Source organism: Tubulanus polymorphus, chromosome 2 (assembly GCF_964204645.1).
Source record: "Tubulanus polymorphus chromosome 2, tnTubPoly1.2, whole genome shotgun sequence".
In the NCBI taxonomy this organism is placed as follows: Eukaryota; Metazoa; Nemertea; class Palaeonemertea; order Tubulaniformes; family Tubulanidae; genus Tubulanus; species Tubulanus polymorphus.
In genome coordinates this window covers 9719602-9741915 of record NC_134026.1, presented here as the reverse complement: position 1 = coordinate 9741915, position 22314 = coordinate 9719602, and the positions used below count along the sequence as shown (strand labels likewise).

At 38.2% G+C, this 22314-nt stretch overlaps 3 protein-coding genes across 3 annotated transcripts in view; 2 read left to right on the top strand and 1 right to left on the bottom strand.

Moving 5' to 3' along the window:
- LOC141898389 (uncharacterized) overlaps positions 1–17917 on the bottom strand; it is a 50910-nt gene extending 32993 nt beyond the window's left edge. The window contains exon 1 of the mRNA XM_074784250.1: positions 17861–17917. The gene's annotated coding sequence lies outside the window, so the exon portion shown is untranslated. The remainder of the gene's footprint in view (positions 1–17860) is intronic.
- LOC141898893 (zinc finger MYM-type protein 1-like) lies at positions 9033–12611 on the top strand. The gene is made up of 4 exons (XM_074785038.1): positions 9033–9138; positions 9424–9613; positions 10002–10028; positions 10745–12611. The coding sequence occupies exons 1-4, from the start codon at positions 9033–9035 to the stop codon at positions 12609–12611; spliced, it is 2190 nt and encodes a 729-aa protein (XP_074641139.1).
- A 55-nt stretch (positions 17918–17972) lies between the features above and the next one.
- LOC141898391 (mediator of RNA polymerase II transcription subunit 21-like) overlaps positions 17973–22314 on the top strand; it is a 47899-nt gene continuing 43557 nt past the window's right edge. Inside the window, exon 1 of the mRNA XM_074784251.1 lies at positions 17973–18061. The gene's annotated coding sequence lies outside the window, so the exon portion shown is untranslated. The remainder of the gene's footprint in view (positions 18062–22314) is intronic.

The following is a 22314-nucleotide window of genomic DNA, read 5'->3' as shown; positions in this document are numbered from 1 at the left end:
GTATCCGGCGCTCGCTGACGAGATTTAGTTTTGATCTTTTTCGGAGTGGTCTGAAATGCATAGAAGTGTTCAATTAATTTTTGTATTGGGATGGGCCGATACCCTGCGACATTATTTGCGTATAGTGGTTGTTTCCATTAGTCTCCTATATATATCCACATATTTTCTCTATATACTTATCTTATATATTATTCCTGAGTAGAAATTTGTTTTCGTCAGCTGCGTATATCTACCGCTGGGATTGCTTACCGGTGTGTCAGAATTTTTAGGTGGTGGTTTCATACTAATTAGCTATATTCCTGGGGCCGTTTTGCTTTTATGTGACTGTCCGCGGGTCAGGAAACAACTATCAGCAGGCGAGCTCGGATGCGTTAACTTCAGTGATACGGCACATAAAAAGACCGCTGACTGAACTAAAACAGTTCGCGGGAAATCCCCTGGAATACAACCGGTTTATCAGACAGTTCAAGACCAAAATAGGTGAACTCTGTGAAAACGATGATGAAAGGATGACGTACTTAGTACAATATACATGCAGTGAGGCTAATAAAATAGTGGTAGGTTATAGCTATCTAGATTCTGAAGGAGGATATAAGGCTGCTTTAGGTGAATTGCAGTCGAGGCATGGTAACTTAGATGTCGTTGCAAATGCATTTGTCAAAAAGGCCCTTGATTGGCCACAGATAAGATCAAATAACCCCAAATCTCTTGATGAATTTCAAATATTCCTACATGAGTGTCAAAATGCAGTAGCGTGCATTGACGCTATGAGGGTACTAGAATACCCAGATAATATGAAAATACTAATCGAAAAGCTACCCTATTATTTGCATGACAAATGGTGAAGTGGGGTTTAACAAGAAAGAAGTGGGTTCAAACATCAATTTCCAGGATTTGGTTGATCTAGTTAGAAGGGAAGCTAGAAAAGTTAATGATCCGATTTTTGGAAAGGGTTCATTGGCAACCAATCAAGAGTTTCAAAACATCCGGCATTCATAACAGATACAAATTTCCCGGAAGAAATCTGTCTAAAATGAGTAATGAGACAAATGTAACTGGGAATTCGGGTCATTTAACTTCAGGAAATCCTACTTTTAGCCATGTAAATAAACACAAGATGGGTGCCACCTTTCAATCTAACAGTTGCTCATACTGCAGAATCCCAGGTCATGTGCTCTCGGTTTGCAAAAAATTTGATGCTCTAGTTTTCCAGGATAAGTTTACTTTCCTGAGAACGAACAACCTGTGTTTTAAGTGTTTAAAAGCAGGACACATGAGACATGTGTGTATCTGCTGTATCTGGTTTCGTAGTTGCTGCAGTGGCCAGTTCAGTTGATCTTCTGTGAGAGTCTGCATCAGTGGCACCACCGTATTAGCTGACCCTTCAACTGCTGAAGTTGACATTGTCTTCGGCTGCTGAAGCTGACGTTGTCTTCGAGCGCTTGGCCCTTGCCTCTTTTTTTTGGGTGGACTACCGACCCTTTTCAAATAATATATTGGTAGGACTACTAACCCATCTCAAATAATCTCTCGGGTGGACTGCCGACCCATCTCAAATAATATATCAGGTGGACTACCGACCCGTCTCAAATGATAAATCAGGTGGACTACCGACCCGTCTCAAAGGGCATCAAGCAGCTGGGTCATGGGGTTTTCCTGGCCAAAACTGACATCCATTCAGCTTTTTGGATTTTACCAGTTAGCTGTCTAGACCAACATCTGCTTGGTTTCCAATGGGAAAGACAGTACTTCATGGATGCCTGCTTGCCAATGGGGGCCACGAGCTCATGCTCTCACTCATGCTCTATCTTCGACAGGTTTTCATCGGCTCTTAAATGGATTGCCATGAAAAAACTTTGGGCGAAAGAAAACCTGGTTATTATCATCAACGACCCCATGCTACAGGGGAAGTTCTTCAGTTAATCAGAAGAGATTGCCCTGCACATTTTGCAAAAAGCAAACTCATGCTCCAGCTACCTGTTTTGCAATGAAGAAAATGACCATTACAGAATGTCGAAAAATGTTGAAGGATGGTGGGGCATGTTCCATATGCTTCTTAGTTGGACATCATGCAGCTGCATGTACAGAACCCTCATGTACTCGATGTAATGGAGCTCATCATGTACTCGTTCACTATGAGGCAAAAAGCCTTCCATACTAACTGATACGAAGTTTGACGAAAAATCGAATATTGATGAATCTGGCGGTATAGCTGCCCAGTTGTCAAGGGTCCAACCGGTGATGAATTATGTGAACAAGAAATTATTGATGCAGTCTGCTGTTGGGCTATGTGAGTCCAAGTTTTCGTCAGCTGTTGTGAGAGTTCTATTTCATACTGCGAGTTGGTGGTCGCCTGAATAACTCATTGCTTTCTGACGAGCAGAAACATCCACTCATCTTACCAGCTGAGGAAACATTGGTCAACAAATTGGTGTTATGGTACCAAGAAGTAGACGGACACACCAGTCCAGTTCAAACCCTTGCTACGCTCAGAGATATTGGATTTTGAAGGGTGTAAAAGAAATACAGAGAATACTGCACAAGTGTAGATGTAGACAGTCCAAACCGTCATGACAGTTGTGACTACGCAGGACCTCTGTATATTAAGTCAACTGAAAAAAAGACCAATAAGGTTTACATTTTGATATATACATGTATATGTGTTCAGGCTGTTCACTTAGAATTGCTAGAAGACATGACAGCCGAGGAATTTTTGAAGTCACTTGAAAGAATGATGAATCGTCGAGGAAAACCTTGTACTATGTGGTCAGATAATGCATTATCATTCAAGAAATCAGCTGACCTTCTTGTAAGAATGTTTGACATCAAAGAAAATGAAAAGAAAATTGTAGCAGGTTTGATCATGCGATCAGTGTCTGTTAAAAACAAAAATGGAATTTCGCGTTGACCAGTACAAAGATTGCACTTGTTGGAAATAGAAGAATGAAGAATGAATTTTGGCATTATTGCGTTAGATGTATTATGAAAACTCGTTTTTTTAGAAAACGCCTTTTCACAGAGGAGTGTCCTGTCATGACATAATATAGTTTTGGCAATTGATGTTGTATTTTTTGCCTGTTTATTTTGGTAATTAGTTTAACTTTGATAGTGCTGCTATCTATTGTAATTTGAAGCATAATAGCAAGTGAGTCATTTTTTGTATAGTTACAATAGAGCTTTGTGATTGGACAGTAGTTTGGGTGCCACGTTTTTGGCTAGAGACAATGCTCTCTTCATTTTTTGGAGAAAAGATTTAGATCCATTCCACTCATTTTTATCAGGCTCAAAATTCTATTCAAGACCATACTAAATAGAGAGTGACTGTAACACCCTACAAAAAAGCCCACAGCTGTATGAAAATATGGATAAAACATACGGGTTGGCAGGTCTGACAACGCATTAAAAAGTACTAGGAAACTCTCTCATCATTAGAAGAACTCCAAACTCTGATTAAGGAGGTACAGGCTATTGTGAATAACCGCCCCTTAACTGTAAAGCCCTCCTCCAATGACGACCTCCAGCCCCTTACACCAAACCAGCTATTGTTTGGTCGTATAATTTCATTAATACCAAATGAAGAAGTGGACGAAAAGGATATATTCGATCCAGAATTTGGTCAAACTAACGAAAAACTACAGAAAATGGCACACCGTAGATCACAATTACTCTGTCACTTTCAACGAAGGTTCAAAAATGAATACTTAGCCGCTCTTAGAGAATGGCATAGCCAAGAAATCAAAAAACGAAATTCTACAGCAAACACATCAAAAATCGGTGATATCGTGGTCATATATGACAAGGACATACCTATAATAATATGATACGGTCCCTGTTAAAATATGATACGTTCCCTGTTCAAATTATTATAATTAGATGTACATCATGGCGTCTTGAATAAAGACAACGGTTCACAAATATCCAGTTGTTATCATCTTATATTATAGTCAGAAACTATTACAATACCCAGACAAAAATGGAAATTAGGCCTCATTACATCGTTATTACTGGGGCCGGACGGCTTCATAAGGGCCGCACATGTCATGTAGGGCAATTGCCAAGTTATAACCATTGGAAAACAACGTAGAACATCTCATCATTGAGAATAAGATGGTACGAAATGAGAGAGATCGGACATTAGATTCAAAACCTCAACGTAAAGCGGCGATTGTTGCACGTCAAAAAATTCGAACAATTGAGGACGATTAGCGCGGGTGTGAACTTTAATAACTGTGCATATATATGTATATACGTATATGTATTTAATATATATATATATATATATATATATATATATATATATATATATATATATATATATATATATCCAAACTTTACTTAGCGAAATCAGAACTTTTAACTCCAATAATAAAACGATAGGCAAATATATGTAGCACGTGTAACCGCTTACTTATCTCTGGCAGGGGTTTAGGTTAAATTTCTACTAATTTATTGATTCAACTCTCCTTATCAGTTCACTTTCAGTCAGGCATCACCGTAATTCAATCCTTTAATGCAAACACTAGATAACCAGGTGTCATCCACGTCTCCATCCCCCCAGCGCATGCGCAGTTAAATGATGTATCTTTTTAGTATAGAATAAAATATATAGTTAGTTGTTATACGGAGGTCAAGGCTTCAAGTTGATTCTTTTGACAAATTGCCCCCCGGATAACTGCCCCCCTAGGACAATTGCCCCCCCCCCCGAATAAAATCCTTTTTGATTTGGATTAACACCACCTAAATACTTTACTTAGAAATTCATTTGTATATTATCGAATATAGATTTATAAGATATAGAAATACAGATGTTGTGTGCAGATCAAAAGCTTTAAATCAGTCCTTATGTAATTATAATTCACTTACCAAATTATAGGAAACTAGTAAGTCCACTTATTAGTGCAGCAGTTAACGTTGGCTAATTTATTGGAATTAGTGTTACTTTAGCCAATCAAAAACTTTAAAGCAGTCCTAGAGTAAATAGCTAGAATTAGTACACTTTGTCTAATTAATTTGAAGTAAATATCTGTGTTACTTTAAGATTGATTTCTTGATAATAGAAACAAGCTATAATTATTCGAAGGGATTCATTAAAATCATTGATGTACGTAGAAGGTTATCAGGCTACTTTATTTGTCAGTTATCATGTCTTCAACAGTGAATGATTTGTATTTTTTAAGGAAAAAGATTTCACAGGGGACACAGGAAAGTCAGAGTTCCCACTTATGTTAGTGCTCAGTGATTGTTCACAGTTGTTTATCAGTATGGAATGAAATTCAAGACAAAATTATATAATATTCTTATACTATATATATATATAATATTCATCTTAGATATGTTCTGAATGTAAGGCATAGATATGAATTTAAGACATACATTTGATTTTTAATCCATACACATTTGCTTTTTCAGACATATACATTTGATTTTTTTAGACATATGCATTTGATATTTACGACATACACATTTGTTTTTTAAGACATATGCATTTGATATTTTAAGACATACATTTGATTTTTACGACATACACATTTGCTTTTTAAAGATATATGCATTTGATATTTCATCGATATAATGTATTAGACGGTTTTAGACGTACACATGCGCCATCTACTCATAATACAACGGTTTTAATGTATACTAAAGCTGATCCATGCGCCATCTTCTATTAAATTAAGTGCAGACTATATATACCATTGCCGAGGAAAATCAATTGAGTGCGCATGCGCAAAGATACTTAGCCAATTTCGAACGCAGTGGGGTTCTATGCACAGTGCTAGCTCTCTATAAACCACTAGAGTCAACGAAACAACTTGATATACCGCACCCAAATGCATAATCTTACCCTGACCCTTACTTTAGCCCTATTCCACCCAGACCTCAACGGCCGTCCTAGATCGGAAAACTGGATCGGAATTGTTCTGTAATGACGACGGAACCAGTCTAAATAGGCTTAGGTGTTGGAGACACGCGCGCAGCGCGCTTTTAACACGGTTCACTACTGCTATTATTATCCTGTCGAAATGTCGAATGTAAGCTTGCGCCAAGTAGTGGATGAACTACTTAACAATTCCGAATTTATAGAGCGTGTTACCGCTATCCGGTCGGTGACAACTAATGCTACTACTACTACTACAAGTCATAGTGCCAGTGGTGTGTCTTCAAGACCTTTTTTTGCCGTCGCGAGTGCCAGTGGTAATGTTAATAATACTAATAGATTAATAAATGCCCGTAGTAATACGACTGCGACTGCTACTTCATCACGGCCGACTACAGCGAGTCTTCGGCGAGTAGGGCTGGGTTACCACTACCACCCCTACTTCAGCCAGGGTCATTTCAGCAGGCCTACTACTAGTACTAATACTAGTACTAGTAGTAGAAGAGCCGGTAGTGGCCGTGGCGGTGGCCGACAAAATATAGCCTCTGATTGTGGTAAGTTCAAATTTTCTCTGAGCCAATAAGGCCTGAGGTCAGTTTTAGTAGACCTGATTTGGTCTTGGGCCAGGACAGATGAGCAGTTGAACTAAACATCGATTTTTTTAATGAAGGATTGTCAAAATGCCTGAGGCCAGTTGCTCAAAATTTGCCAGTTTATCAGTGGATAGTTGACAGTGACACAGTGAGATTGCATGGTAACTAGGCCTATGGCTTTTTACCTTAAACCTTTGAGCAACTGCAGCCCCTGGGGTTAGGCTAAATAGAAAAAAGTGGCTATTTGAATGTTCAATGTTTCCATGTCTATCGATCGCATGATTTTTGATGATTAGAAAACAATAGCTCAAGGCCTAAAACGTCTTACAGCCATTTTCAGAATAAGCACGTCCGCTGGTAATGAATTTTAGGCTCAGCCCAGGTTATTTTTTAAGAATGTTCACATATGGATATGTACGGTGATAAACCAATAATGGTCAAATTGACACTGTTATTTAGGCCGGGAAAAGCCATTCCTAGGCCTATATGATATTTCCAGGAAATACGTTTCATCTCAAAGAGATTATATTACTCAAAAAGTCTAGTGATACGATGGTTGTCAGCCACTCATTGAAGGCAGATCTGGCACTTTTGGGCAATGTAATTGATGGAAAACAATTTAGCAAAAATGCTAGTGAACAGGAGATGTTTCGTCTTCTCGAGGAGTGTTTCGCAGAAAAGCTTTGCTGTATCAATTCATTACCTAAGTAAGTCATACGAACGATGGACTAAATTTTCACATGACTTAATTTTCTAATGTCTAACGATAGAAATACAATATATTACATGTTACGTAAGACTAGCCTATGGTACTTTTGCTCGAAACAGTTTCCTTAAATTTTTGTTTATCTTTTGTTGAAGATTCAAAATAATGATTGCTTGTGGCAGAATACTTGTGCCTGCCACCAGTGATTGTCTTGATGGACAATCCATCCACAGGATATTTGGAACCACAAAGTCATTGTACATGTTGCCAAATGATGATTTGATGGTGAGTATATACACAACAGTTAAATATATCACAGAGTTAAGTTAATATTGTAGGCCTAATACTAAAAAAAACGTTTTTTCAGAGTCAAGATGCAGAATCAACTACAGAGCCAGCAATTCAGCAAGTTTCCGAGACGGTTTGTATGCAGTTTTAAGTTTCAGGAGTCACCTTGTGCTTAGATGGAAGATTAGATTTTTTGAGGAATATTTCATTTTTACTTCAACTTTTAACTTAAAATATTAATATCTGATAATTGTTAGTACTTTACTAGAGCAGGCTCATGATTTACCATCGTTGGTATTTTCTCAATTTAACTTTTGGCAATGTGAAGGGAATAAAACAATAGAACAATACTACAAGCCATACTGCGCAGTTTTCCCATCCAGTTCGTTATATGACCTAATTGAGTAGTGCAAAATATTACAAATGTTCAATGGGCCAGAAAATAAAAACGACTGATGGCTGCATTTACATAGGGATCATTTTCAGTCATTTTTTTAAGTATGCAAAAATGTGCTGTTTTTAACTCCGCTGTGACCGAAGGTCAGCGGAGCTGATGGGTAAGGGGGTGAGCCGTTGTCGTCCGTCCGTTCGTTCGTTCCCCAGGGGGCGCCTCTTGGGGTGGAGCTTCTATTTCTTCAAATCGCTACTTGTCCTACAGTTTTAATCAGATCAATTCCAAATTTTGCATGAATATTCTGTGGACCAATATCTACAATCAAGTATAGGGGCCCTAGGTATAGGGCAGTTATTCCTTCAAATCACACAGCGGAGCTATGTAAGCCGACAGGCTCCTTGTTTATGAGGTCCAATACCTTTTGTATACACCTCTCATTAATTATCACAACGCTCCTTTCCAGTGGACGCTTTCAAATTTGAGCAAATAATTTATTTTATTAATACGTACCAACCGTTGCTTACATACTCTTTATGATGTACATAATAAATGAATCACCCTATAGTGATATACACTCAATAAATTGACTAAAATATAGCTTGTTTTTTGAATTGCAAGCCAATTAATTGCCTGTCTAGGGGCCAGTTACTCAAAAGTTGGTTAGGGTTAACCACCAGTGAGGTGACAAAAATTCATTGTTACTATGGTATTTATCAAAAATTCATAGTCTTTATGAATTTTTGTATTTATCCATTGGTTATTTTAACCAAATTTTGAGCAATTGACTCCTGAAGTTAGTGGGCCTTGTCTTGATTTCTTTTTTCCCAGACTATCGCAAATGTATAGATTAAGATATTCTTTATGTATTCATAGGAACCTGAAATTATCGCTGAATGTATTCTTAAGACAGACCAGGTAAGTGGTATATTGGCTAAATATATGGGCTCGGATGCTCAAAAGTTGGTTTCAATTAATCTTTGGATTGTTGATATATCAATTAAACAACCATTGTTATGATTGCATTTATCTGCTGGTAAACCAACAAGCAACCGACCCTTGAAACTATCTTTATCCCCAAGAATGAAGTTGTGATACAATTGTAGTTTGTCCCATATTTTCGATATTTCCTTGATTCAGGGCCTCAGTGATTAAGAATTTACGAGAAACCTGGTTGAAATGTTTCCCAATCGTACAGAGGAAGAAATTGTTTGTGCAGTCCGAGCTAATACTAATGTAGAGGGAACCATTGATAGTTGTTCAGTTGTTAACACATTATCTGTATGTAAGTATATGGGAGGCTATGCGAGTTGGCGTAATCTTGAGTCCTAGCTCTGTGGTTGAACCAACAATTTTGCTAATTAAGTTTTCCATTACAACCGAATTAAATGAATTTCATTTTTCGCATATCTGTTTTTAAGTTACGATCGGGTACAAGATGGCCGTCCTTTGATTTTAGTGCCTAAAAAGTTCATTTCTGCACTGAATTTCAAAACCCGTAGCTTCTGAATGGTTTGCCATTTTTCATTGAAATTTTTGATGGGTATATAAAATTTCAACTCATTTTCAGCTGATGAATTCGATACTATTGAAAAGTTTGTGTCAAACGCCAAGGAACCTGACTATGGAGCTAGGCAACAAAAGCTCCATGTGGATCGAATGGGAGACTCTTGTGTTTTATCCCAAGTTCTTGGCCTCTATAAGAGGCCAACTGTAAACCTTAGAAGGCAGCCAAAGGTCATATTTGCTGGGGAAGAAGGGTAGGTAACGCGCAGTAGATTGTTCAATTTGAATTCTTAGAAAATTAATAGTAACTTAGTTAGGCGACAAATCAAAAATGTATACAAAATTAGAAGGGAAGAAAAGGGCACGGAACTTCACATGCACCCGATAGATATTTAGCAGGAGAGTTTATGTTATCATCATATTAAAAGATATGACAGCATTTTTTAAATGTTGGACATTCTTTTCCCAAACCACTAATTTTGGGGCATTATTAATAGTGAATGCTGCAATGAACTTCAGGGGACTGGAAAATATGTTCCTTATAACCGATAGTTCATTATTTGCAAATAATTAAATTGTTGTCACTATATAGTGTATCATTGAGTGTTTTGATATCTTTGAATTTACAATTCCAAATTTTAGATATGATGCTGGTGCTCCAACGAAGGAGTATTTCTCCACGCAGAGGCGCCGGAACCGCCCCGACCACCCCGACCAAGGTCGGGGCAATAATTTTTCAGATCATGACATTTTCCTAATTAAGTTTCAAACATCAAAGCATTTCCCAGCTTCCCGACCACAGCTGTTTACAAGTGTGAGTGTATGTGACTGTGTGAGTGTGAAGTCTGGACCATATAAACAACAGTACGTCAGTACTAGTAGTATTCACAGCAAGATCCAAAGTATGTAAACAGTTCTTAAAAGCTGTCAAATCCACTAATTGCTGATTTATTATGTCTAGACCATAGCATGACTACCTTTATTTTTCCGACCATGCTTCCTCATTAGAGACCTTATCACAACAGGGCTAAGATGTCTTCAATACTAAGTTATTTCAAAAAACGAAAGAGATCCATTGATAGTCAAGAATCTAATTCTGTTGAGCTAGAAACCCCGACTACTGATTGTGATTCTCTTAGTCAAGAATGACAGCTAGAAACTCAGATGACTGGTCATGTTTCAACCGATAAACAGCAGCCAGATTCCAGCCTCGGTTCTGCTGGACTAAATGCACCAAATCAGCCAAAAAATCTGGAATTTCCATACAGAGAATTCGGCAAAAAAAGTAAACTGAAAAGGAGATTCCAATAGGAGTGGTTTGACAAGTATCCTTGGTTGGACTACCGCGAGAACGACGACATCGTTCTATGTTATGTTTGCACAAGAGCAAAAAATGAAAATAAACTGGCAAATTCAAAAACTGATAAAGCTTTCATCGAGAGAGGATTTTCAAATTGGAAAGAGGCGAATAGAGTATTCAAGGATCACGAGGGAACTAAGTGTCACAAGGAGGCCATGGAGAGAGTCATTACACTGCCGAATAGTACAAAAGACGTTGGAGAGTCTCTTAGTGAAATTCATGCTAAAGAAAAAATCCACAACAAGAGTATGCTGAGAAAACTCTTTGAGAATGTCAGATTCCTAGGTCGGCAAGGACTTCCATTCAGAGGGCACGATACTGAAAGTGGCCATTTCATACAGCTGTTTAAGTTACGTGCTTCTGATGATTCGTCAATGTTAAGATGGCTGGACAAAAAACGTAATAAATATGTTAGCCATGATAGCCAGAATGAACTCATCAACGTCCTTGCCATGAAAGTACTGCGTACTATCGTATCCAGAATTAAAGAATCGCCATTCTTTAGTATTATGGTGGATGAGGCAACCGATAATTCAAATAAAGAACAAATGGTCATAGTCTTGAGATGGGTAGCTAGTGACCTTTCAGTTCATGAGGATTTCATTGGTATGTACCATGTGTCAGATATAACTGTGGACACTTTAGCGGCCGTGGTACACGATGTGCTCACTCGTCTCAATTTGAGCTATTCTCAGTGCAGAGGACAATGTTATGATGGCGCCAGTAATATGACTGGAAAAAAAAGTGGGCTCGCAGCAAAAGTCCAAGCTCATGAACCGCGAGCTGTATTCATTCATTGTTACGGGCATTCACTAAATCTCGCAGCAAATGATGCCATTAAAGCTGTAAAAGTTACGAAGGATGATATTTCCCACGAAATATGCAAACTGGTGAAATATTCTCCGCGTAGAGATGGAATATTTCATAAGATTAAAGAAGAGCTGGAACCTAATACACCTGGTCTCCGTGTTCTGTGTCCTACTAGATGGACTGTACGAGCCGCTTCCCTCAGTAGTATCTTGGATAATTATCAGATTTTACTAGAGTTATGGGAGCAAACAGATTATGTCAAAGACACTGATACAAAAGCAAGGATTATTGGCGTTCAATCACAGATGAAACAGTGGGATTTTTTCTGGGGAGTCAACTTGGCCAGATTAGTCCTGAGACATGCGGATAATCTCAGTAAAACACTCCAGAATCCAAATCTTACTGCAGCTGCTGGTCAAAAATGTGCTATGGATACACTCTCAACTCTACGGGCAATACGAACTGATAGAGACTTCGATTTGTTTTATGATACAGTATTAAAAATGGCACAACAAACTGATGAAGATGGATATCCAAAGCTGGAAATAAGTGATCCTAAACTTCCACGGAGACGAAATACACCAGCTAGATTTGAAATGGGGAATGCAGCTCCAGAGCATCCTGGAACTCCACGTGACTACTTCAGATCTCAGTACTTTGATGTTTTGGACAGAATTATAATTTCTATCGAAAGTCGATTTGATCAGGAGGGATTTAATCAGTATAAACATCTACAGGATCTTATTATCAATGCATGCAATGGTCGGGATTACGAAGAACAATTTTCGGCTGTTGTTAGTTTCTATGGATCCGATTTTGACAGTGATTTATTACAAACACAACTAAAAACTTTGGAAGTAAAGTTTTGTGACCGTGACTCAGATGTAACACTGCAGGATATCATTGATCACTTCAAAGCGATGCTGACAGCTGTCCGTTGCTACTTATCAGAAATATGCACTGTTCTAAATCTGATACTTGTGCTACCTGCTACAAATGCCACCTCTGAGAAGACTGATATATGCACTGAAAAGACTGAAAACATATTTACGTTCCACCTTAACGCAAACATAACTGAATGACCTCCTGTTGCTGCACGTGCACATAGAACAGACAGATAAAATTAACATCAACGAAGCAATTAGAGACTTTGTAAAGCACTCAGAGCATCGGCTCTCAATTTTTGGAAACGTTTAATTGGATACCAGTACTTAGCTCGGATTATTATTGTATATAGTGTAAATATTCAAGTACTAAATATTATATCTTGGAGTACAGTACATAAACCGTAGGATAGAGACTGAGAGACTAGGACAGACACGAATTTATCGGTTATTTTATACAAGTTATGTGAATAAATATGTTTGGTGAAGGGAGATTGGACTGTGAAATTTTTTATGGTAAGCCACTACTTTTTTACTTGCTTCAAAATAGGTCAGAATTGTTCAGTGTCGTCTTATTCCAGATGCCCCCCCAGAATGCATGAAACGGCTTAATTTTCTCAAAATTTTCTCGGGGGTGATCCCCAGAACCCCCCACTTGTTTGCTGAGATACTGGTTTTAAAAATAGGTCGGGGGAATAAATATTTGCTTCCGGCGCCTCTGTATACCACAACTGACATACTGAACCATGCAGCAGAGGCTACTTGTTTGTTCACTCGAGGCGATTGATTGATTGTTCTTAATGTCACATTGGACATCAGCAGTTGATCCAGTGAAAATAATGACATCAACAAGGTGACTTCACCTACTTACTTACTTCGTAAAAATGTGAACATTGAATATGAGTGCTATTTCACAATCACTATATTGATTATCTATTGTAGATTATTGTAAGCGTTTTAGTGATGATTTTGTGAGTCACAACTTATAGGATGTTTTAAGAAATTGAAGTAATGCGCATCAAATTAGCTCAACATGAAAAGAATAGATTGCAATGCATCAAGGTAAGTTTGAAAAATGGATTCTGAACCATTAATTGTAAAGTCAATCCAGGTTTAATTGTAAGTGTGATATGTATTTCAATTTCAGAATGATAACATCAAACAGTAATTGAAGAGAATAAAGAATCAGCACTAGCCGTCATGAAATGAGATTCCAAATAACAGGCGGTGAAACTCCTTGATTCTGATAAACTCATCATCATCATCATCATCATCAGTTACATCAGCATGCGCCGCTGCGCCAAGATGTTGTGTACTATATTTCTCCGATGCTCACGATCTGATAAACTGATGAGGTTTAAAGAGCTGGATTCTGTGAATAACTGCACTAGCGAGCTTTCAATTTGAATTGTGATTGGATTATCCGTCTGGTCGAGACATGGTTTTTATGATTCTAAAGACACTATCATTCAAATCAGGGATATCAGGATAGTCCCAATTTGTCGATGAAAAAAAAAACTACCGTTCTATGTCATGAAATACGTAGTGTCATTGCTTATTCTCTTGTCAGGGGCTGAACAAGATTTTGTACCAGAAGTGAACAATAAATATTGAATTCAGTGAAAAAGAATTGGTCGTGATGAATTTTATAATAAATCTCTAGCAAAGTCAACATTGCCATTGTGTGGTCCATGAGGAAAGAGGATATTGCGAATTTCCAGTGTGATCTGAGTAACTTGTCTTGACCAAGTCTCTTAATTTGACTGTCCCAACTTGCTGTCTGTATCAGGAAATCAGAAGGCTGAGGTAGATCCAAATATCTGATCTCACAAAGCACTAAGGAGTTCAAGAATTATAAACTTTATTCAGATACTAAATATAGTCATTTTACAACACTGTATTAACCCGATGGTTTCAGGAAGCGTAATATTACGTCGATGACATAAACTGTAGCATTACCAGGAGACGGAATTTTAAGTCGCTAATTTTAGAAGCCTCCCACTAGGACGTGCTGCCATCTACCGCTAAAGTAACGAACTAATCATCAACCGGACGCAACGTTTATATTATTAAAATGGCATTTCGTCAAAATAGGAACGTTTTTGATAATTTTTTGGATGGTTTTGAGAACACCGAAAGTAGTGACGAAAGTGAAAATGATAACCGAAGTGACAGTGAATTTGAAGGTGATTATTCCTCCGATTTTGATGCCGAAAATGACTCTGAATCTGATGGAAATAACAGTGACGATGGCAATAATAATCGTAGGCCCATTGGTATTGCTGCACCGCCGATTGATGCTGGCAATAATAATAATGTCGATGGAGGTGAGGAAAATGTTGTTAAGGGGAGCAATCTAGTTCTAGAACATCCTGATGAGGGATGGACAACTAATATAACAGCTCCTACTGAAAAGAGATTTAGAGTGGGACAGAATGGGCCTAAAGTAAATGTGCAAGATCTGTCTGCTCTAGAATTATTTGAGTTATATTTTGACAATGATGTACTCCAGCACATCGTCAGAGAAACAAACCGCAATTATGAAGCTAAACATGATGCTGAACCAAATAAACATAAGTCACTATGGGTAGATATCACAGTTGATGAACTCAAAACGTTTATGGGTGTTATAATTGTAATTGGTCTGATTCAGTTCAGAGGAAGATTGTCAAAATTGTGGAGCTCATCTCGTCGTCTAACCCATATCCCAGGAATCGCTGAAATTTTCCCCCGCAATCGGTTTCTTCAAATAATGAGATATTTACATTTCACAGATGAACACCAGGCCCCAGTTCGTGATGGAAACCAATATGACATATATTACAAGGTTCGGTATCTGTTTGATGTAATTGTACCAAAGTTTAGGGACGTGTATCAGCCAAAGAGAGATTTGTCCTTAGATGAGAGTATGATTAAAAGTAAGGGACGTACTCCCGGGCGTCATTTTATGCCAAATAAACCAATAAGGTTCGGTATGAAGATATACATGTTAGCTGAATCTAATGGTTATATTGCCAATGTTCAAATAGCTCAGCCAGACAAAAATGTTCCAGCTGGTCGAAAAATAATTACCACGGTTATGAACTTATGTGAACCATACCACGATCTTGGTTATTATTTGGTCACCGCCAACTGGTATACCAGTTTTGATCTCATGGTTTAAATATTTATTATACTTTCTTTCACTCCTCTATTATATTACATAACTGAGTAATTCTTACATCTTGGTTCCTACAGAACCATCGATATGAAATTTGAGGGGTATTTGAGGGGCTTTTGAGGGTATGATCACAAAATCTGAGGGTCATTTTTCATGGCGCAAACCTAATTGATACATAAAACAGTACCCGTAGAACACTTGGCATACTTATTAGCCCATACCAAGCAAAAAATATATTTAGGCACCTATAAATAACCTTATTAAATTCAACTATTTTCCAGCGGTGGATCCAGGATCCAGGATTAGATTGCTTAATTACAGGTGGAAAGAGGTCAGATGGCATGAAAATCGACTGTGGCTGACTAATTGACGCGCGCAGATAAAGCGTTGAGGTTTCAAAAGATGTCGCCAAAATGCTTGTATCATCAGGGGTAGACAAATTATCCGAAGATAAATGAAAACTCCACCTTGTTGATCGTCAGTTGATTTAGCTGTAATTATTTCGTCTGGATCAATCGACACATAATTCATTTCAAAATCTGTGTTCAGTAGAATTTCTTTCAATAAAATAAGAATCTATTTGACTAATTTTTTACTAATGTATTCAGGAGTGAATTTTAATTGATCTCAAAACCAGAGAAAGCATTCTTCGAAAATTTAGAAAATCCTAGACCCATAATAAAATTCTGTGAAGTCATTTAAGGTCTTTTGCTCGAATCAAGCCAAGGGCTCAGGTGGCTAAATTTCAATTCCTCACTGTCCTATAATGCCGAGTACGACGGAGTTTACACACTGAAAAACGTTGCGCTGTGTAAGTGTAATTTGGATAAGTCAGTAATATAATGACGGCCCAGCCCCACGCGCTCCATCTGAGACATAAACAAGTTGGACTGTATTGCTTCGATGCTTTGACAAATGGACTCCTAATATCCATATATCCAGCATAATGTTGACCCAGGTTGCGCTTCTTGGCAATAGTCATATGTTATGGGCTCTAATTATTTCGATGAAATCTTCGTACGCTTCCCAGTTTGACATATGAACCAATTAGGCAGAAAACCCGTTATCGTTGCTATGCAGCTATATTTTTCTATTTGCTTTCTATTTCAATATCAACGCATATTCAATCATAGTACCTATACTACGCGCTAGTATTGAGATATGTCTTGAATATTATTAAAGTTGTTTCTAACTTCTGAGTAATGAGTGTCTTCTTAATAATTAATAATAAAAGTTTTTAGAATATCAAGTTGTTTTTTTATCAAGGGGATTCAGACAATAGTCAACATCCTGCAAATCCTGCACATATCCCGACGTTTGTTGATGCTAAACCCTGAACAAATCACGGGGGCTTGTAAACTGGCTTGGATTTTAATTCCGGGATGTTGTTAATCGCGTGAGATTGGCGCTAAATTTGCACTGCAAATAAATTCAAAATACCATGGGAATACCTTGTGTGGTTAAAGTGCAGATCTGCACCTCTCGTGATTGACGCAATCTACTGAATTACAAATCGCTGTTCTAGCTTCAGAATGTCTCACAGAATCCAATGCAGTGATTAATTTTATGATATCTCTACTAGAAAATGGTATTTGGCCAGGGTTTTTATCTTGAAATCATGACGATCTTTCAATAGGACGCCATATTGGATTGGTAAATCTCAAGTAGAGATTTGTGAAAAGTATTCGCTGAAACGATGTGAGGGGTAATCTGATATCATTATTGAAATTGACAATAAATTTTTACATTTCTTCCTCAAATTGAGTGAGTCATGAAAGATTGTTTCAGCAAATATTTCAAACAAATCTTCACTTTAGATTCACTCATCCAATAAATATGGCGTCTGGTTAAAAATTGCGACGATTTTGAGACAAAATCCAGGCAAAAAAATCTAATTTCTAGTGGAGATATCATAAAATAAACCACTGTACTGAATAATTCCTAATGAAATTCTGAGTCTGAAACAGCGATTTTTAACGTGATTGATTGAACCATTTACGAGAGGTGCACATCTGCACTTCACCCCTTGTGTTGATATTGTTTATTTATCCGCTATGAAGTTCTGATAAAGACTTCGTCACTATCCAATTCGCCAGTTTACAAGCCCCTGTGAACAAAAACGTCCGTTGACGCTTTTGATGACGGTTGTTGACGCTAATTAGTACGACTAGAGAACAGATCTTGACCCTCTGAGAGCCTTCTTTCTCACACGTTATCTTTCTTTTAAACAGTAACTCATTTATTTTGAGATTACTTCGATAAAATTAATATCTAGAAATGCTTTTACCGTTGTCTTTGGCCTCTTTCTTGGATCTTCGGATCTGGTTCCCGAGTCAATTTTCAATCCAATTCAATTAATATAAATATATATTTTGTCCACGAGAGGGTGCTCTGCTCCATTTCAAGTCAATTCAAATTTGGTAACCTTACAGTTTACGGGCGCAGTTTACACGATGTGCAATTGATATACGCTATTGAAATTCATAAAGTAAGTACTGTGAATTGTGATCGAACATAACGTTCCCGTGATTGTTAGGAACAGAGTCTTGTCTAACTTTCTGTGACGTTAGAAATAGATTGGAAGGTGCATGAAATGAATTTAATTAGCCTATATAAAATAGAATTGGCCCTACTGGGTAGAGCTATACGGTCCTCGTTATATAGGGCCCGAAACTATATCCATGAAAAATTCAAATAGTACCAATCTTACTGAAAGAAAGCTTGTTTGAATGGGGTGGGCTTAAATAACAATATGCTTTTAAAATTTTTGAATCATCTTCAGTAGTTTTCGAGATGTCGCACACGAAAATTTGAGCGAAACGTGTCTTCTCATGTTTCAGCAATACACAAAAACTGCGATCTATAAGATGGCAATATTTCATGTAAACAAGATTTCTTGTAAACCAAACCTCAATATCTCTCAAACTAAAAGAGATAGACTTAAAAATTTAAAGAGCAATACACTCATAGCACTTTCAGGTAAAATTGAAAGACCCCAAATGTTTATCTCACCTAAATGCCTATGGTTTCCATGGAAACAAGCCGAAAAATGGTAAAATAATGAAAATACCGATGTTAGATCAAAAGTTATGATGTATAAATGGGATAGAATTATTAGTATCAATTGTTTATGTTTGCCCTAAGTTTATCTAGGAATATCTATTAGGCCTATTATATATATTACTAGCAAACTACCCGTCCTGGCGCACGGGTAGATTATAATGAATCACTAAGGTGCGGATAAAAATAATATAATATATAATAATATGTAATATAATATCATATATATATATATTTATTTATCGATATGAAATATACACTATAAGTCTGGCATTAGAAAAAAATATCAAAGAAGAGGAAAAGTATTAAATATTTCGCTGTAAACTATGTTTTTGGTTTGTTTGGGTGAGTACTGGGTACTCTGGAAAGGGAAACATAGTTCATGCCATGTGTGAATGGTGAATTCCGGAAGTCCAGTCCAATGTATCTGAATGTTTGGCCCTGTGCTTTGTTAACTGCATGTCATGGCAAAACAGGGACGTAACTGGAATTACTCTTTCATACCTTTCAATCCGAAAACAATAACAGATCAGGCTATTAAATCTCGGTGATTCTTAGAAGAATGGATTGGCATGCTTTTCTTAGGGAAGTGGCGCTGTGGTGAGCTCGAATACATACAGTCTCCACTATTAGATTCCAGGCAGAGAGAGGAGGTCACCAGCGTCTCTGTTGTCAAAAGCCAAGCAACAGCTGATGCTCACCGCATCGCAGTAATCTCCACTACATGTATTAGATCCCCAGAATTGAGGTCACCCGCGTCTCTGTGGTCAAGCACACTATACAAAAACCGACGCTCAAATGTTTGTTTTGATCAGCGCGCGCAGTGACGTCACGCGGAGCGTCCAAACTTAAATGGTCCAAAAGTCTACCTAAACTTTATCGTATCGGCACGAAATCGATTCTAAAACACAGATCAGACCATCCTCTTTCAATCCATACCACTCAACGGGTAATCGAAGCCACACGACCGTAGATTACGTGTTACAAAGTAAAGACGCCTTGCCGCTTATAATATAGATTATTATTATTTGGTTTCCATGGTACAACAAGAAAAATTGTGAAATATTGAGAAATATTGATAAAATTTCAGCTGAAATTATTTTTTTCACTACATAATTATTGAAATGAATCAACCATGATTGTCAAGGTGTGTCAGTCAGGTCTATATTGCAAATTGATTTGAATACACCCATTAATATGTTATAGGCCCTAGGCCTAGATGAAATCTAAGTGACGGACGCTTCGTCACAGCTTGATTTAATTTTTCGTACTAGGAATTCATAGGGATTCGAAATCAACCTCGTTCACATATAAAGGAGTGCAAACGAAAACACTCAAAATATTAAGTCATTGCTGACTAGGGACAGAGAAAATTAATTGTTGTCAATGAAACTGAAACTTGAGAGACCGACATTTTGAAGGTGAAACTCTGAGACCGGTCTTTTGCAAAATTGAAGAATTTTGCACTGGTTGTTAATTTAGAAATTATTGTAATGATAATGACCTAGATTGAATTTTTTTAATTACGGTATACCTAAGAGAAAAAATGGAAGATGCATTGAAACGCAGTTTGTTCAACTTTGTTCTAACGATTTTTTTCAAATTGGTTCAATCGAATAGAATATTATTGGTTCGAACGAAATAAATTTTGTTCCGATGAAAGAATTTTCAAGCGAAAGGTCTTTTGAACGAAAAAAAAGATATTTCTGGTGCTCCGCAGTAACTTAAAGCCGGACGTAGGTTGGTCTTGTGACACGATGCGATCCTCGCGTTGCATCGCAAGTTTCGATGCAAGTCGGTTGCGATACGATTGTGTGCGACTAGTTTCTGCCAGTCGCAAGAGCGTGTCGGTTGGTTGTGACAGTCGTGTCGCGTCACAGAAAGTAGAACACGTGCGACTCCTTGTGACTGGCGTTGCCGAAAGTCGCAACCCGTCGCAAGGGAGTGTAGGTCGATGAGTTGTGGCGACACAATCGTCGCTGGCGGTCGCAGTGATTGGCGTCGCAGTGAGTCACAAGCCGTCGCAAGGCCGAACTACACCCAGCTTATCGTGTCGCATCGCAAGTTTCGGTTCAAGTCGGTTGCGATACGATTGTGTGCGACTAGTTTCTGCCAGTCGCAAGAGTGCGTCTGTTGGTTGTGACAGTCGTGTCGCGTCGCAGAAAGTAGAACACGTGCGACTCCTTGTGACTGGCGCTGCTGAAAGTCGCAACCCGTCGCAAGGGAGCGTAGGTCGATGAGTCGTGGCGACACAATCGTCGCTGGCGGTCGCAGTGATTGGCGTCGCAGTGAGTCACAAGCCGTCGCAAGGCCGACCTACGCCCTGCTTATCGTGTCGCATCGCAAATTTCGGTTCAAGTCGGTTGTGATACGATTGTGTGCGACTAGTTTCTGCCAGTCGCAAGAGCGCGTCGGTTGGTTGTGACAGTCGTGTCGCGTTGCAGAAAGTAGAACACATGCGACTCTTGTGACTGGCGTTGCTGAAAGTCGCAACCCGTCGCAAGGGAGCGTAGGTCGATGAGTCGTTGCGACACAATCGTCACTGGCGGTCGCTGTGATTGGCATCGCAGTGAGTCACAAGCCGTCGCAAGGTCGACTTAAGCCCTGCTTAAGTCATTAGGAATTAATGAAATACCAGTTTCATTTATGATGAAAAAACTCAAATGAAAAGTCTGGCTCATAAAGCTGTCTGCTCAGACGAAATTTTCAAAAAAATCTTCATTTTTGGCAATAAAATTGATAATTGTGATTGATAGTTGCAAATCACAACCAGTTAATCACTAATTAACATGCATTTTAATAAATCTGATTCCTCCTTTACAGTGAACTTAGCTTTAACCTAGTAGAGGCTACTAGCCTATGTAGGCCTATGTATATGCGTAGGCCTAACATCCGGACAGATTGGTCGTAGGCCTATTGAATAACAACCCACCTAAATATTGTAAATTTTGTTTTGAAGTTCAATCCAATGAGTCCGTTAATAAACGCAACAATTATACTGTGTTTGTTTGAGACAGTAAAGCTCAGTACCGGTATGCCTAAAGCCACGTAAAACTCGATAAACACTTCAAGCGACACAGCGAACGATCTCCTTTCCCCCACAGCGAACGCTTACTCCGAATGTGACGAGTCCAGCATACGGAAAGGAGTTTGTTATATACTTGTATTTAGTGAATACCTTGTTCATTTGACAATGATCGGTATGTACTGTAGGAAATATCGAGTATTGATGGTATTGATATAGAGGTTGAAGCCCACGGCCGAATAAAGTAATATATTCTTTTATTTTGATAGCTCGTCGACATAACAGCTTTTCTCAGCTATATCTCTTCGGCGTGTTTCGTTTAGGCCTACGACTCCCCGGTATACTTATGATTATCTTAGTAAATACACGGTTAATTTGGTATTGAAAGAAAAATAGGTATTGTTAAACTAACTGCTTGAAGCCCGCAACCAAATCACTGGTAGTAATAAATTAATTTGTACTCGAATCGATTCTCATGATGAGAAACTCGCAGCTGATCCCCTGAACGACGATGTAGGGACACACGTCGATTCGTCGATGTTTACGGCTCGACAGTGCTTTTAAAATCTAAAGTTGTAAATTTCCTGTATATCGGTAATATGATTTGATGAGGAAAATGGGCTATTGTTAAAATTAGTTTTTAAAAACTGCGACAG